Source organism: Pseudopipra pipra, chromosome 1, assembly GCF_036250125.1.
Source record: "Pseudopipra pipra isolate bDixPip1 chromosome 1, bDixPip1.hap1, whole genome shotgun sequence".
NCBI lineage: Eukaryota > Metazoa > Chordata > Aves > Passeriformes > Pipridae > Pseudopipra > Pseudopipra pipra.
The window spans coordinates 153,115,036-153,129,696 of record NC_087549.1 but is presented as its reverse complement, the minus strand read 5'-3'; the positions used below and the strand labels follow the sequence as shown (position 1 = coordinate 153,129,696).

The following is a 14,661-nucleotide window of genomic DNA, read 5'->3' as shown; positions in this document are numbered from 1 at the left end:
ATATTTTCAAACTGCACAGTGCAGTAGAAAAAAAAAAGAATTCTCCACTCTCAGTATTCTTTCTTTAAAACCATCACTAGAGGACGGTGCAAACCTCAGCAAAATAAAGCAGAGTGACCAGCAGGTCAAGGGAGGTGATTCCAGCCCTCTATTCTGCTCTTATGAGATCCCACCTGGAGTGCTGGGTCCAGCTCTGGGGCCCCCAACACAAAAAGGACATGGAGCTGCTGAAATAAGCCCAGAGGAGGCCACAGAGCTGCTCCAGGGGCAGGAGCCTCTCTGGAGCCAGGCTGGGAGAGCTGGGGGTGTTCAGCTGGAAAAGAGAAGGCTCCAGGGAGACCTGAGAGCCCCTTTCAGCACCTAAAGGGGTTCCAGGAGAGCTGGAGAGGGACCTGGGACAAGGGCATGGAGTGATAGGATGTTCAGCCCTCTCAAAAGAACGTATTTGCCTTTTCATTATTCCTTAAACTTACTTCTTCTGAAGACCCAAGAGCCTCTGTTGATTGGTTTATCTCACTGGTACATTCCCAAAAGAGCTGTGTGTTTCTCCTGGAAGCAATTCTCACCTTCTCCCCTTCCCAGTCCTCCCTCCTCATGCTTCTCATGGCTTACTTGCCAAAATTCATTGGGGTAAAGTTACACGGTGGGTGGCCAAGGCAGTGGGAGAGGGGAAGGACCCTTCCTTATCCTCCCTCACAGGGTGCAGGAAGAAGAAAAAGAAAGCCCAAGAGGGAAGGCAGCCCCTTCCAGGATGAATGAGGGAATTAATTAAGGAATTTTGCAGCCTGAGGCCAGGACTAGGATATAATGGCAGGGTGGGAGCTACAAGTGTTCACAAGCTGTGTTGAGCTCAGAACTCTCCATGTTCGAATTGTCAAGGCTGGGAAAGAGCTCCAGGATCACTGAGTCCAACTATTAACCCAACACTCCCGTGTCCACCACCAAACCACGTCCTCAGGTGACCCATGCACACGGTTTTGGAACACCTCCAGGGATGGTGACACCACCACTGCCCTGGGTGGCCTGTTGCAGTGCCTGACAACCCTTTCCATGAAGAATTTTTTCCTGATATCCAACCTAAACCTCCCGTAGTGCAACTTGAGGCCGTTTCCCCTTGTCCTGTCCCTTGCTCCCTGGGAGCAGAGCCTGACTCTTCCCAGCTCCCCCCTCCTGTCAGGGGGTTGCAGAGCCAGAAGGTCCCCCCTGAGCCTCCTTTTCTCCAGGCTGAGCCCCCCCAGCTCCCTCAGCTGCTCCTGCTGCTCCAGCCCCTTCCCCAGCTCCGTTCCCTTCCCTGGACATGCTCCAGCCCCTCAACGACTTCCTTGCAGCGAGGGGCCCAAAATTAACACAAAATTCCAGGTGAAACATTATAACACCCTATAGGTAAGAACATCAATTTCCATGGGCTCCACCCTGCTCTTGCAAGGACAGATACAACAGAAACATCAATTAACACCCAATTAATGCCCACCCCCTCTCTGTGCATCCACTGTGACTCTGAAATATCATCTTCATTAAAAAAAAACCTCCCCCAAACTGCCACGGGCCCTCTGATTTCACACATGCAATCCCATCTACTTCAGAGGGATTACATGGATATTATGGAATTCAAGCCTGGGCCCCTTTAATTGTTTAGATAATTTGCAAACAGTTTTAAAGCACCACAGTGGAGCATGTTTTTAAAACCAGGTGGAAAACCCCTTTCCTGTTTCCCAATCACCTAAAAGAGAATTACTTACGTGGCTGTGAGGCAGGGGTGGAGCATGCAAAGCTTTATCTCCTGGTGATTTAAATCCCAGGCAGCCCGTTCCGTTTGGAAATGACACCAGATGGGATTCCAGGGTGCAGCTCAAGGTCATCCAAACACTCTGCACTGCTCTGAACCGGGAGTGTGACCGCCACGAGCACACAAAGACTCAACAGACATTTAACACACTGTCAGACACCAAGGGATCTTCAGGAAAAACACTTCAAACGCTGCTTCCCCTCGGGAGCAAGGACACAAACTGCCCTTGTTTGGAAGCGACAGAGCGGGAAGGAGTCGCAGGGATTTCATAGGGAAAGTGTATTTTTGTGCTGCAGGTTTGTAAATCTGTGATTTTTAAGGCAGATGGTTCATTTAATAGCCTGACTCGAGACAAGTCACTCACCTGCAACTGGAGATGAACACTTGCTCCTACAGAGCTATTCCACAATATCCTGTGTGCTGCACGGTGGATAAACCATTCCCAAAACAACCCAAGACCTACAGACCAATCTCACTTAGAATTCCCTTTTTTTTTTTTTTTAGCAGAAACCGCTTATGCTTGAGTGATAATTTTACTTGATGGCAGGATTTAAGGCTTGTTTAAATCAAAAAATGCCACTGGTGAGCAGTGGGTGTCACCCACTCTGGTTTCACCAGGCCCTGCTCCACCGTGAGCTCCAGGTAACACCATGACCTCCACGGCTGTGGCACCTGAGCACCATCCCAGCATTTGACTTCTGCAGGGAATACACCTCTGGAAGGATAAAAAGCGATGTTATGCTCTTAAAAGAAAGGTTGGTGATCACTTGTAACAACCTGTTAGGGAGGGGATTGTCCCCCTCTGCTCTGGTGAGACCCCACTGGCAGTGCTGCCTCCAGCTCTGGGGCCTCTGGCACAAGCAGGATGTGGAACTGCTGGAGCAAATCCAGAGGAGGCCTCAGAGATGCTCCGAGGGCTGGAGTCCCTCTGCTCTGGAGCCAGGCTGGGAGAGCTGGAGGTGTTCACCTGGGAAAGAGAAGGCTCCAGGGAGACCAGAGAGCCCCTTCCAGGGCCTAAAAGGGCTCCAGGAGAGCTGGAGAGGGACTTGGGATAAGAGCCTGGAGAAATAGGACAAGGAGGAATGGCTTCAAACTGCCAGAGAGCAGGGTTAGATGGGATATTGGGAAGAAATTCTTCCCTGCCAGGGTGGGGAGGCACTGACACAGGTTTCCCAGAGAAGCTGTGGCTGCCCCATCCCTGGAAGTGTCCAAGGCCAGGTTGGATGGGGCTTGGAGCAACCTGGATCATGGAAGGTGTCCCTGCCCATGGCAGGGTCTGGAAAGAGATGAGTTTTAAGGTGCCTTCCAACCCACACCATCCTATGAAAAACAACTGGTTTACGCTGCAGTGAGACACAAGAGCTTATCTAACATTTCCTACCCTATTTCAGCTGATCTCTTTGCCACTTCACCCCTTCCCCACCTTAAAATTATCATTTTCCAAACATTTCAGCACTACAGCTCAGATCACCTGGAGCTCCTCTTTGTCCTGCCCAGGATTTCTTGCTTCTCCTTCCCAAAGTCAGTATTCCAAAGTGAGGAAAAAGACCACACTAAAGACTAAACCAAACAAGGAAACACTTTCCTCTGTCCTTTTCACCTCAGACCAAGGCAATTAGTCTCTCCATTATGACAAAGTCAGTAATTCCAATGAAATCCAGTTTTTTGTGGAACAGAAGGTCTAAAAGACTAATGGATTAATGCACTGAGCCATCACATCTGCTGCCATGAACTAATATCCCACTTCCAATGCTAAGGAAGTGATGTGGGAATGTGTATTTGGGAAAGAACATTTAGCAAAGTGGTTAAGCTCAGCCCAAGCCCCAGATTTCCGTGGAGATCTGTTGAGTGTATCTTTTCACCAAGGAGAGGAACCTTTTATGTATCTTGAGGAAATGGAGAGACCTCAAATCACTTGGAAATTTCAAAATATTTGTTCCTCCAATGACTGTTATGTAAACCCAGTGCAGAGTCTCGCAGAGGAATCGTTCCCTATGTAGGTCAGGAAAAGGAAAAGGCAAACTCCTGCCCGAGTCTTGCAAGGGACAAAGGCAGATGCAGAAATTGAAGTCTATTTTTCATTTTCCTGCCTGCTTCCCCTCGAGCAGCACCGGATTCTTCCAGATGTAGAGAAAAACAGCATTTGCAGATATGTACAAAAGTTTATTTTACAAACAGCGACTACTTTGGAATAACAAAATTGCAAAAACATAGACCAAAGTTAGAAAACCAGCTCAGGGGGATGTTTTCTACCTGAAGCACAATTGAACAGAATTCACTAAGTGCCCCCAACCTTTCCCTCACCCCCCTCCCCAACCTGATGGAATTTCTTTATAAAGCTTTAATTCAAGATATGAAAGACTTTAGTGGCATTGCAGTAATTTTTGATAACTACAGTTAATTGGTTGACCATATTTCTATTACCTTTTCCTGACCTTAAAAACTCAAATCAGCTCTGATATATGACAGAAGTCTGATTCTGGAGCTATTTTTCCCACTAATAAGTATCGAATGGTAACAGTTATATTTGTATATTTTGTTACATGAGCCCTCTAGTTCTATTTTCTTAGTAAGGGACAAACAAGTTACATTTGTAATGAAAATGATGAAAGTGCAACAAATGTTACTGAAATATTTGTTCAGGACTCTCAGATGGCTCCTGCTGTTAGAAACCTCTCTCTAAATGCATCCTGCCTCGAGTAAGAAATGTATTTAATGTTAAAAGGCATAAGAAGCTTACAAAAGATTGACTGGAAAGGGTTACATGCACACACTTTGTCACTAAACTACAAGTGTAGGAAGGGGGAAAGTTCAGAATTTTGGGTTCTCATAGAAAAGTGAAAAAACCTCTGTGGCAAATTCAGCTTCAGGAACGTGCACACAAACATCTTATTCAGCTGCTGATGGACAGAAATGGAGGGAATCATCACAGTCTGCAAACTTCCCTTTGAACTTGCTTTTCATGTTTCACAAGTGTATGAAAAAATTATCTAATTTGGGGTAGTTTAATTCAATCAAAGAGAGAATGAATTGATGCCTAAGTGAGAAATAACCACTTTTAATTTTCAAAGCTGTTGGGGCCTGATGAGATCACACACACCAAAAAAAAAAAAAAAAAAAAATCATTTCCAGTATTTGAAAACATTTGAGAGAAATGAAAGCATCTCCAGATATTACAGAAAGTCAGTAATGAAAACTATTATGATACAACAGAGCTCGTTAGCTCTAATCAAACAATGTTAAGTCTGTTGTGTCACCACAGACCCCAATTTGCAGGTCACATTGTGCCATTAAAAATCTGGTTCTCAGTACACAACTTTCTAAACCCCTGAAAAACTTCACAAATTATTTTACAGCAACTCAGTCAGAATATTGCAAAACTTATTCAATGGTCTTCAGCTTAAATCTATTTATTTTTTTGCAAATACCTGGAACATGGAGTCATTTTTGGTAATAAACTTTCAAAGTAAAGTACTGTCCATGCTTTTTATCAGGCAACCCAGTATTTTTGTAGTCCCATCCTTTTAACAATCTAGAGTTCAGTATCTGCAGTATCAATATCTGATATTCCCTATATGGAACATAGGATGGGATACACCTACAGGCATTTCATAAAGGAACCTCTATAGTTGGTTTTCTCAAAAAATTATCAAAAAGTGTTTTGGACAAACTCATGACACACTCAATGCTTTAACAACACCCAAAATGTGGTGAAGGATGCCAAGCACTGTAATAGGAACTGAAATGAAAGTCAAGAAGTGTTTGGAAACACTTTTTTAGTCTCCGAAGGACACTGCTGTTTATCACAAAATTCAATTTTGAAACATAAAAAGTTTAGACAAGTTGGACATTAAGCTCAAAACTCATTCACATCACACTTTTGCTCGCTGCTTGTCAGTTTGACAATTCCCACTGTGCACCATCTCACCTTTTCCAGCAGAATTCCTCAACCTCACAGTTCAGGAAGGATTAAGACAGAGTGGCAGCTTTGTTTTCATCACCTCTATCCTGCACAGAACGCAACAATCGACAATCAAGACAGCACAGAATGCAGATTCCAGCATTAAAAAAACCATTTTCATAAACTAGAAACAGCAGCCTTGGTAAGAAATGGACTTCACAGTTTAATAGTTGCTCACACACATTTCCCAGGAACAGGCACAAAGCCCTCAAGGTGTTTATTTATAAACAGACTCTGTTGCACCCGGAAAAGCGGTGGCAGCGATTCACCTAAGAGTCATCCATGGCTTGGAAAAGCTAATTCGAGGAAACAAAACTGCTGGGTTGTTGGTTTTTTTTTAATTATCCTGTAAAAGTTGCATTTCACATAAAAAAATTAAAAAAATCAACTCAGCTGTGGAGCTCAGTCCTTCTCTCTGTGAGCACAGAGTCGAGCGAGTTCGCCGGTAAATGGGAAAGTTTCAGTGAGTTCAGCAAACAACCTTCACTTGTGACACCGTCAAAGCAGTTTGGTTCTCTTGTTTGTTTTTTTTTAATAACACTGAAAAAAATGATGAAACACAGTTTTCATCCTCCCAGAAGTGTTTTCAGCTGTATCTGCTGCTCTCGCTGGGGCTCCTGTTGTTGGAGTAGCTGCGATCGCTTTCGCTGTCGGAGCCGTAGGACCTGCCGAGAAAAAAAGGTTCAAAAATGCCTCAGAACTGCTTCAGGTTTGAGCTTCAAATTCAAATTTACATCGTGTAAAAAACAGTGTTAAGATGGACACAGATAAGAAAAACAAACACAAAGTCTTTTGCAGGGTGGTGTTTCTTATAACTGAAGAATTCGCTAAAGGGTACTCAAAACTGAAATAATAATTAACTTTACGTGGTGTTGTCCTGGATAACTCAAGGCAAGTTCTCTGTAACTTCTTGCTTTTTCTTTTACAGCTAAAAACCATCCAAAATTAATGTTTTTATAAATGCTAATAGCTGACTGAGAAATATATTCTAACACATCTGATTTCATATTGCAAGCATCTCTCAACTAAGATAAGTTCACAAATCCTTGCTTCATACATGCTGTATTTTCTTGTTTGAAGAAGGATCTTGAAAATTAGGCCCCAGAACCACAAGAACAGAGTGTGTGTGTCTCTGCAGTGTAGAAATTGTGTATTAAAATGGTTTGGCTTATCCAGAAGAATCCCAAGCTCAGCACCTGGCCAAACATCAACACAGAGTCCAGATGGTTTCAGACAAGCCACAGGAAATATTCCAATTACACAGAAATAAGCTTTCATTAGAGATTTTTTTTTTAGCCTCCTGCCTGCAAAGGAAGCTTTCTAAATGAAAGGTGAGCGTATCCTAATCCAGTATTGCTTCTTTGAAGCTTCTCAACATAATAAGACAATGATTTTCCAAGTTTATTTCCACATTCTTTGTTAATCTAATTAATTTCCCCTCAAACACAAGATGAAAGTTGTCTTGTGGAAATGGGTGAGAGCAAAACCTTTAAGAGTTGCTATAAAGTTGGGAAAAAATGAGTATGAGAAGGGCAGAGGATGAAAATTTACAGCAGTTGTAGAGACCTGTATGATTTATGACTAATAGGGGACATATTAAAAGGTATAAAACCAATCATCAGTGCTATTAAATCTATATCTCTCTATATCTCCTGCTCCACCTCTGATCTCTGTGAAATGTGCTCACTTGCACTTCTGTAAATCCCCTGGACAGAGCAGAATAGAATTTATTCTAGATTCATCAGATTTGCAGGTAAAAATATTCTTTCAAAATACTTTCTAGGAAGTTAAAAATTAAGTCTGGATTTCAGTGCAATTTTTTACTTTCCCTTCCAGATTGTTTTAAATCCATATTTGCAGTTGAAAGCAAAGAGAATTTACCATCCAATGGAATTCTTTGCATACCAAGCAGCTTTTAATCCATCACAGGGTATTTGATTTAAATCTTGAGAGTTAGTTTACTGTGTAGTTTTTAAAAATCACTTAATACTATTAAAAAAATTAGAAATCATAGAATCACAAAGGTTGGAAAAGACCTGTAAGACCACCAAGTCCAACTGTTAACCCAGCACCAGCACTGTCTTCTCCACTAAACCATGTCCTCAAGTGCCATTTCCACATGGTTTTTTAACATTTCCAGGGATGGTGACTGGGAAAATGTGAAAATTTTGAATGCATTCATACAATGAACTGGAACTCAAATCTTTCTTATCCTACTTCTTCCCCATCCTCATACTTAGCACGTGAGGAGTTCTGCCTTCCTCACTCACACACACGCTTGGATTTTAACTGGTTTTAATTATTACTTTTTTTATGCTTGGGGGGAAAAAACCAGCACACTGGCCTTTCTTAAACATCACAGGTATGTATTTAGCAAATTTTTTCCCCACAAATCCAGTGCCAAACCACACCTGGATCTCCGATCGTAGCTCCGAGACCGTCGGTAGCTGTCGCTCCTTTTACTCCTACTCCGACTCCTGCTGTAGTAACTGTCATATGTGTAGGACCTACTTTAAAGGGAAAAGAAGGCAATTGTAAATATATGATTTCTTGTCTAAAATGCTATTTTATATGCAGGCTCAAATGACATTTACATACAGAGATGAAGGGCTGGCTAGAAATTACGTTTGAAGGCTGCGGCAAACAATTCCGTGCTTTAGAAAAGTTTCAACACAACAACAATTATCTTCAAGGCAAAAGTAAAAATGTCAAATTTACTAATCTAGAAAAGACACAATAAGCATCCATAAAGTTTTGTGGTTTCTCTTTTTTGTAGATGCTGTAAAAACCTTCTTTGCTAATTCGAAAACCAGCAAAGTGATTCTGTTTATAACTCAATTTTATTTTAACAAAAAAGGAGGATGTGTTCACTATTTCTCATCTCATATCATCACCTGTAACTGTAGTGCTAGGATAATTTGGTTATTTCCAGCTTTTAAGTGCCTTATATTAATTTTGCTTTGATTCAAGTTGTTACAATGATATTATAGTTTTAAGGACCACGGATCCCTGGAAGTGTCCAAGGCCAGGTTGGACGAGGCTTGGAGCAACCTGGGATAGTGGAAAGTGTCCCTGCCCATGGCAGGTGGGTTGGAACTAGATCATCTTTAAGTTCTCTTCCAGCCCAAATCATTCCAGACTCTATGAGATAAAGGCATTCTCAAAAAGTATTCTTATAAATATATATTTATATATGTATGGATATTATAGTATATATAATAAAATACGTAGCACACATGATACAAATTATTTTTGTATGTTATGTGATTATATATTAAAGTCTATTTTAAAGAAATATAAATAAAAAGTATTCTGACTTTAAGGCATTTTTATAAGAAGTCCATTTATTGCAGAGTTTGTACCATACCTGGATCGACTGTGGTGACCGTAAGAACTACTTCTGGATCGGCTTCGGCTGTAGCTTCGACTGACAGAAACAAAACCACAGAGACATCTTAAGTTAATAAAATACAAGGGAGCAGGGGGAGAGGGGGAGCAAGAGGAGCACAACATGTCCTGCAGTATCTCCAAACAGACAAACTCACCTACGACTCTTGTAACTGTGGTAAGAACTGCTTCGACTCCTTGAGCGATCTCTGCTGTACCACCCTCTGCTTCTGCTTCTTGAGTAGCTTCTGGACCTACAGTGAACAACGGGACAGAACAGAACTGAGGAGGAAGCAAAAAAAAGTTATACATCTTTATCTTTTAAGCTAAGTATTTATTCCATGCTTGCCATTAAGTTGATCACAGGGCTGGAGCACCTCTGAGAGCTGGGGGTGTTCATCCAGAAGAGAAGGCTCCAAGGACATCTTGGAGCCACTTCCAGTGCTTGAAGGGGCTCCAGGAGAGCTGGAGAGGGACTTGGGATAAGGGATGGAGGGACAGGACAAGGGGGAATGGCTTTAAACTGACAGAGGGTAGGTTTAGATGGGATATTGAGAAGAAATTGTTTACTATGAGGGTGTTGATGCCCTGGCACAGGTTGCCCAGAGAAGCTGCGGCTGCCCCATCCTGGAAGTGTCCCAGGCCAGGTTGGACAGGGCTTGGAGCAACCTGGGCTAGTGGAAGCTGTCCCTGCCCATGGCAGGGGATGGAATGACATGGTGCCTTCCAACCCAACCCACTCTATGATTGTGTGACACTGTGCTGTTCAAAAGAAAAACATGAGCTGAGAAAGAAAACATGCCTTGAAAAGATGAAAACTTCTAAGTTCCCAGGGCAGGCTGTGGGAGCAGCACCAGCTTCTTACCTGTATGAATATGTAGAACTTCGAGATCGACTTCTGGAGTGACTGTAGGATATGGACCTTGTTCTGTGTCTGGATTTAGACCCGGATTTACTCCGTGACCTACTGAGGCTCCTGGATGGACTGTTGTCATCTCTGCTTGGAGATTCCTCCTCACTGGAACTTTCCTGGTTCCTGGGCCGCCGATTGAGCCGGGCTGTTTTCCTGACCTCATCAAACAGAGACCCAGGCCTTACTTTATTCTTGGCTTTTATTTCAATCCTTAAACCTGCTGGTTTAGGCTCTGGTGCTACTGCTACACTCTTAACCTCCGTGGCTGTACTAATTGCTGCTGGTTGTAGGTTACCAACACCCTGTAAAGGCTTCCACTTATTGTCTATCATATTGCTTTGCAGATTTTCAGTCATTTCACTTTTCAAACCACAGTCTTTAGCACCAGACAGAGAGTTATTTTCTTGCCTTCCTGTTTCTTTTTCTTCTTTAATATGAATCAAGTCTCTAATGTTATTTCCTAGTTTGACAGCATCTTGCTCAGGGGTCTCAACCTGTAGCTCTTTTTTTATAGCAGCACTTAAAGCCTGGGGTTTAGGAGTGAGAATGACAGGAGACAAAACGTCCACATCCACCTTCCCCGGCGAGTTACGATCCGGAGTACAGATCTCCATGTTGTCATCTGTCTGAATAACGTCCTCCAATCCGTTCTGGTTACTTTCTTCAGCTTGTTTAATCTCATTCTTGCAGGCAGAAACGTTTATTCCTGAGTTTAAAGCACCAGTTGAAGCGTTTGTTTCAATGTTCTCTTTATTAAGGTTGCTGCGATCTGGGGAGGCCTCACCTGTGGTGTTTTTATCTAAAAGGTTTTCACTCCCGCACGACTTTTCACCGTTTCCCATTTTATCTGTGACTATTTCATCCTTTTCATAAACTTGTTTTTTATCCTTTATGTCCCTGGTAAGCTGCTTTTCTTTTTTATCATCCTTGGCAACTGGCTTTTCATTTATCTCATCGTCCTCTTCTTCACCAAACTCGAGGGGGGGCTGCCAATGAAACATCTCTTTTCTTTTCTGGACTTTGTGTTTTTTCTCCTTTTTCCCTTTGGATTTTTCTTTTGGCTTTTTGGAATGCGATTTCTTAAGTTGTTTTTTCAACCCATGCTTGTGTTTTTTTGACTTGCCTCGAGTGTCTGCTGAGCTTGAACAGGAACTGTCGGATTCAGAAGAAGACAACTGTTTGTTTGTCTTCCAATCAGAGTCCAAAAAGCCTTCAGAGGAATTGGATTGTTTCTTTATCCTTTTGGTGACACTGAGCTCTGTATCAGACCCTGAGGTGGCCTCTCCTTCTTCTTTACCAGAGGAGGGTCTGGAATCCCCCCTATTATGCCTTGCCTCTCCTCTCTCGGAATTTGACTCTGAGTCCCATTTGCTGCCTGAGTAGGATTTCCGTTTTGTTTTTGCCCCTCCTCTGGGTTCCTCCAGAAACTTCTCCTTCCCTGCTTTCCTTTTGGAGTGATCAGAATCCCGCTCACACTTGGACTTCTCCTCCCCTCTCTCAGAACTCAAGCTATTTTTATCCTGTTTCTGAGCATCCCCTTCCAATGGAAAACGACTTTCCTTCTCTGGGACCGCTTTTGCTTTGGCGGAGCGCTCGCTGTCACTGGAGAAGTCTGAGGATGACAAAGTGTCGCTCTCCTTCAATCCTTGGGAAGACTCATCGTAGTCTTTGGGATGCTTGTGAGGCAGGGGACTTTCCGAGCTAGTCTCCTGCCTCAGTTTGGAGCCCCGAGCTTTCTGATCGCTGGACGTGGATTTCCTTTTGTTCCCGTGTCTGTCCTCGTCGCTGAGGGAATAGTAAGACGTGGACTCGCTGTACCCCGACCGGTCACTGCGGTATTTGCTCGGTGACGGGGACCTGCCAGAAGAGTGGGATTTTGTCCTAGAGCTCGATGGACTTCTGGATCTTGTGTAGGATCTGGAGTAGGACCGACTTCGGGAGGACCTGCTCCTGGACCTCGGCCAACTCTCCGAGCTCCTGTCACTGCGGCCTTTGGAATACCCGCTCCGATCGCTCTCCGAGCTCCTCTCCCGCTTGCGGTAGGAGGAGGAGGTGTTGGCCTCTTTAACGACCACCAGGCTGTAATTAGTTTGGGTGGGTATTAAATGGGTTGTTTTAGCTTTCATTTCCTGAATTCGCTCATAGGATGGCTTCCATGGTTTCTGCCCAGGTTTCCACCTGGAAGGAGGTGGACTGTCACTTAAGGGTATCACAGGGAGGTTTTCTGGGACAACTGGTGGGACGACGACTTTGTCACTGGGCAGAAGAACTGCTCGGACGGGCTCGGCTGCCTTGGTCAACTTACTGTCATTTAATCGGGTTGAAATATTCCGTGGAGAACTGGGAACAGTCTTTTGCTGCCTGGGGTTAGAACTGGACCTTGACCTGCTTCGAGAACGTGATGATTTAGAGGCTGATCTCGATCTAGAACTTCTTCGGGAGTAAGACCTTGATTTAGACCTGGATCTGGACCTGGACCTGGACCTGTAGTAAGAGCGAGACCCTCTGCTTGATAAAGATGATGAGCTCTGATCTTCCTTATCAGATTTGGACCAGTCTCTTCTGGATGAACGCCTAGAAGACAAGGAAGAAGAACGAGATTTCCTCTCACGATCACAAGATGACTTTGTCCTCCTGTGGAAGGAATGAGAAGATTCCACGTCTGATGAGGCCGAGGCTTTCTTTTTTTTCGTTTGCTTGTGCTTCTTGAAATGCTTCTGCTTTTTAGATTTCTTTTTATGCTTCACCTTCTTCTTTTCTTTCCTGTGCTTCTTGTGATGGCTGGAGTATCTTGTGGTGTTTAGATCAGCATAACCATTATGGGACCAGGACCTGGATCTCCGGGATGCACTTCTTTCATCCCATCTGCTTGTACATGGGTCACTCAACCTGGAAAACAAAGCAGAAAGCCCCACCCTGAGTGGAAATTCTTTTAAAACTTCAGATAAATTAAGTATTTTTAAACTTGATTTTACATCAAGATATAAGAACCTGACACACCCACACACTTTACTACCAGGCAATTGTGTTCTGACTGAGCTTCTTACACTCATTTTAAGAATTACATCACTACCAAGAGCTACTTCTCTCTAAGAAATAAATCAGCCAACATCAGCAAATTTTGCATATTGCAGAACCTGTGTGAAGAGATTTAATGTTTTAATTACCCTAGTCTGCAGGACTTTGACCTCTACAACTGCAGGATTCTCAAACCACTTCTACATATTAGTATTATTAAATATTAAATATTACTATTATTACTAACATTAACATTGTTGTTATATTATTAGATATTAGTAAATATTTAAATTTTAAAACATATCTCAGTATATAAAAAAGAACCACCAGAAACATTTGCAATTATTCAATAATGGTTACACATAGTATTTTTCAGTTTTCCTTTTGAGGTTTCTGTCTCATAATTTGACAGAAGCTCATATTTAGTATCAAGTCAGAAATTTTGGAGAGCTGGCTTCCATCCATCACACAGTTTGCAATTGCAGAAAGAACATATAACCAAACAATAAAGGGTTGGTGGATTCAGTTGTCTCATCTGGTACCCAAAGAATCCATATCACCCAGTTTGGGGCTAAAGGAAACCATGGAAGTTTTAAGGTTGGAAAAGACCTTTAACGTGATCAAGTCCAACTGTCAACCCAACACCACCACCTTGTTCACCACCAAACCTTGCCACAGAATCAACCAGGTTGGAAAAGACCTCTGAGATCATCCAGTCCAACCCTGGATCCAACCCCACTATGGTTCCCAGCCCATGGCACTGATGCCACATCCAGTCTCATCTAAAACACCTCCAGGGATGGAGAATCCACCCCCTCCCTGGGCAGCCCATTCCAATGGCTCATTACTCTCTCTGGAAAAAATTTCTTAATAATATTTAACCTAAACCTCCCCTGGCACAGTTTGAGACTGAGCCCTCTTGTCCTACTGCTGGTTCCTGGGAGAAGAGCCTGACCCCCTCTGGCTCCCCCCTCCTGTCAGGGAGTTGCAGAGAGTGAGGAGGTCTCCCCTGAGCCTCCTCTTCTCCAGGCTCAACAGCCCCAGCTCCCTCAGCCTCTCCTCATAGCACTTGTGCTCCAGTCCCTTCCCCAGTCTCGTTGCTCTTCTCTGGACCTGCTCCAGCCCCTCCATGTCCTTCCTGAATTGAGGAGCCCAGAACTGATGTCCTGAAGAGCCACATCCATGTTTTCTCTGAACAATTCCAGGGATGATGACTCCACCACTTCCTTGGGCAGCCTGTTCTTTACAACCCGTTCCATGAATTGTTTTTTTTCCTAACAACTGGAGGCCGTTTCCTCTCATCCTGGTACATCCACGTGGTACATCTACACAACGTGTTAAACACTTTTTAAAAAAAACCCCAGACTATAAAATTTATGATAAGGATCTTACTTATCTCCTTTGCTCCACTTCTCCCCACTGGGAGGTCGGTACGTCCTCAATCTCTGCATCTCCTCTTTCCAGTGAGGAGGGGTCTCACTGCTCTCGTCATCCTCGGATTCGGAACACGACCGGGATCGAGGGGGGGTGTGGTATCGCTGTGAAAGCACAGAAAAAACCACATTATGCAACTTTCTTACATAGCAAACTGTGTCT

General features: G+C 43.4%; 1 protein-coding gene across 9 annotated transcripts in view; it reads right to left on the bottom strand.

Annotated features, from left to right (window-relative positions):
• Positions 1-3,928: 3,928 nt before the first annotated feature.
• NKTR (natural killer cell triggering receptor) overlaps positions 3,929-14,661 on the bottom strand; it is a 39,325-nt gene continuing 28,592 nt past the window's right edge. For 7 of the 9 annotated variants that reach the window (XM_064639532.1, XM_064639537.1, XM_064639558.1 and 4 more), the window contains 6 exons: positions 14,458-14,603; positions 10,000-12,936; positions 9,293-9,388; positions 9,115-9,174; positions 8,159-8,257; positions 3,929-6,412 (listed from right to left, as the gene is read on the bottom strand). In XM_064639532.1, the coding sequence (XP_064495602.1) occupies positions 6,334-6,412; positions 8,159-8,257; positions 9,115-9,174; positions 9,293-9,388; positions 10,000-12,936; positions 14,458-14,603 (3,417 nt within the window). In that variant the 3' untranslated portion in view covers positions 3,929-6,333. The remainder of the gene's footprint in view (positions 6,413-8,158; positions 8,258-9,114; positions 9,175-9,292; positions 9,389-9,999; positions 12,937-14,457; positions 14,604-14,661) is intronic. The other 2 variants (XM_064639545.1, XM_064639551.1) reach the window with 1 other exon arrangement.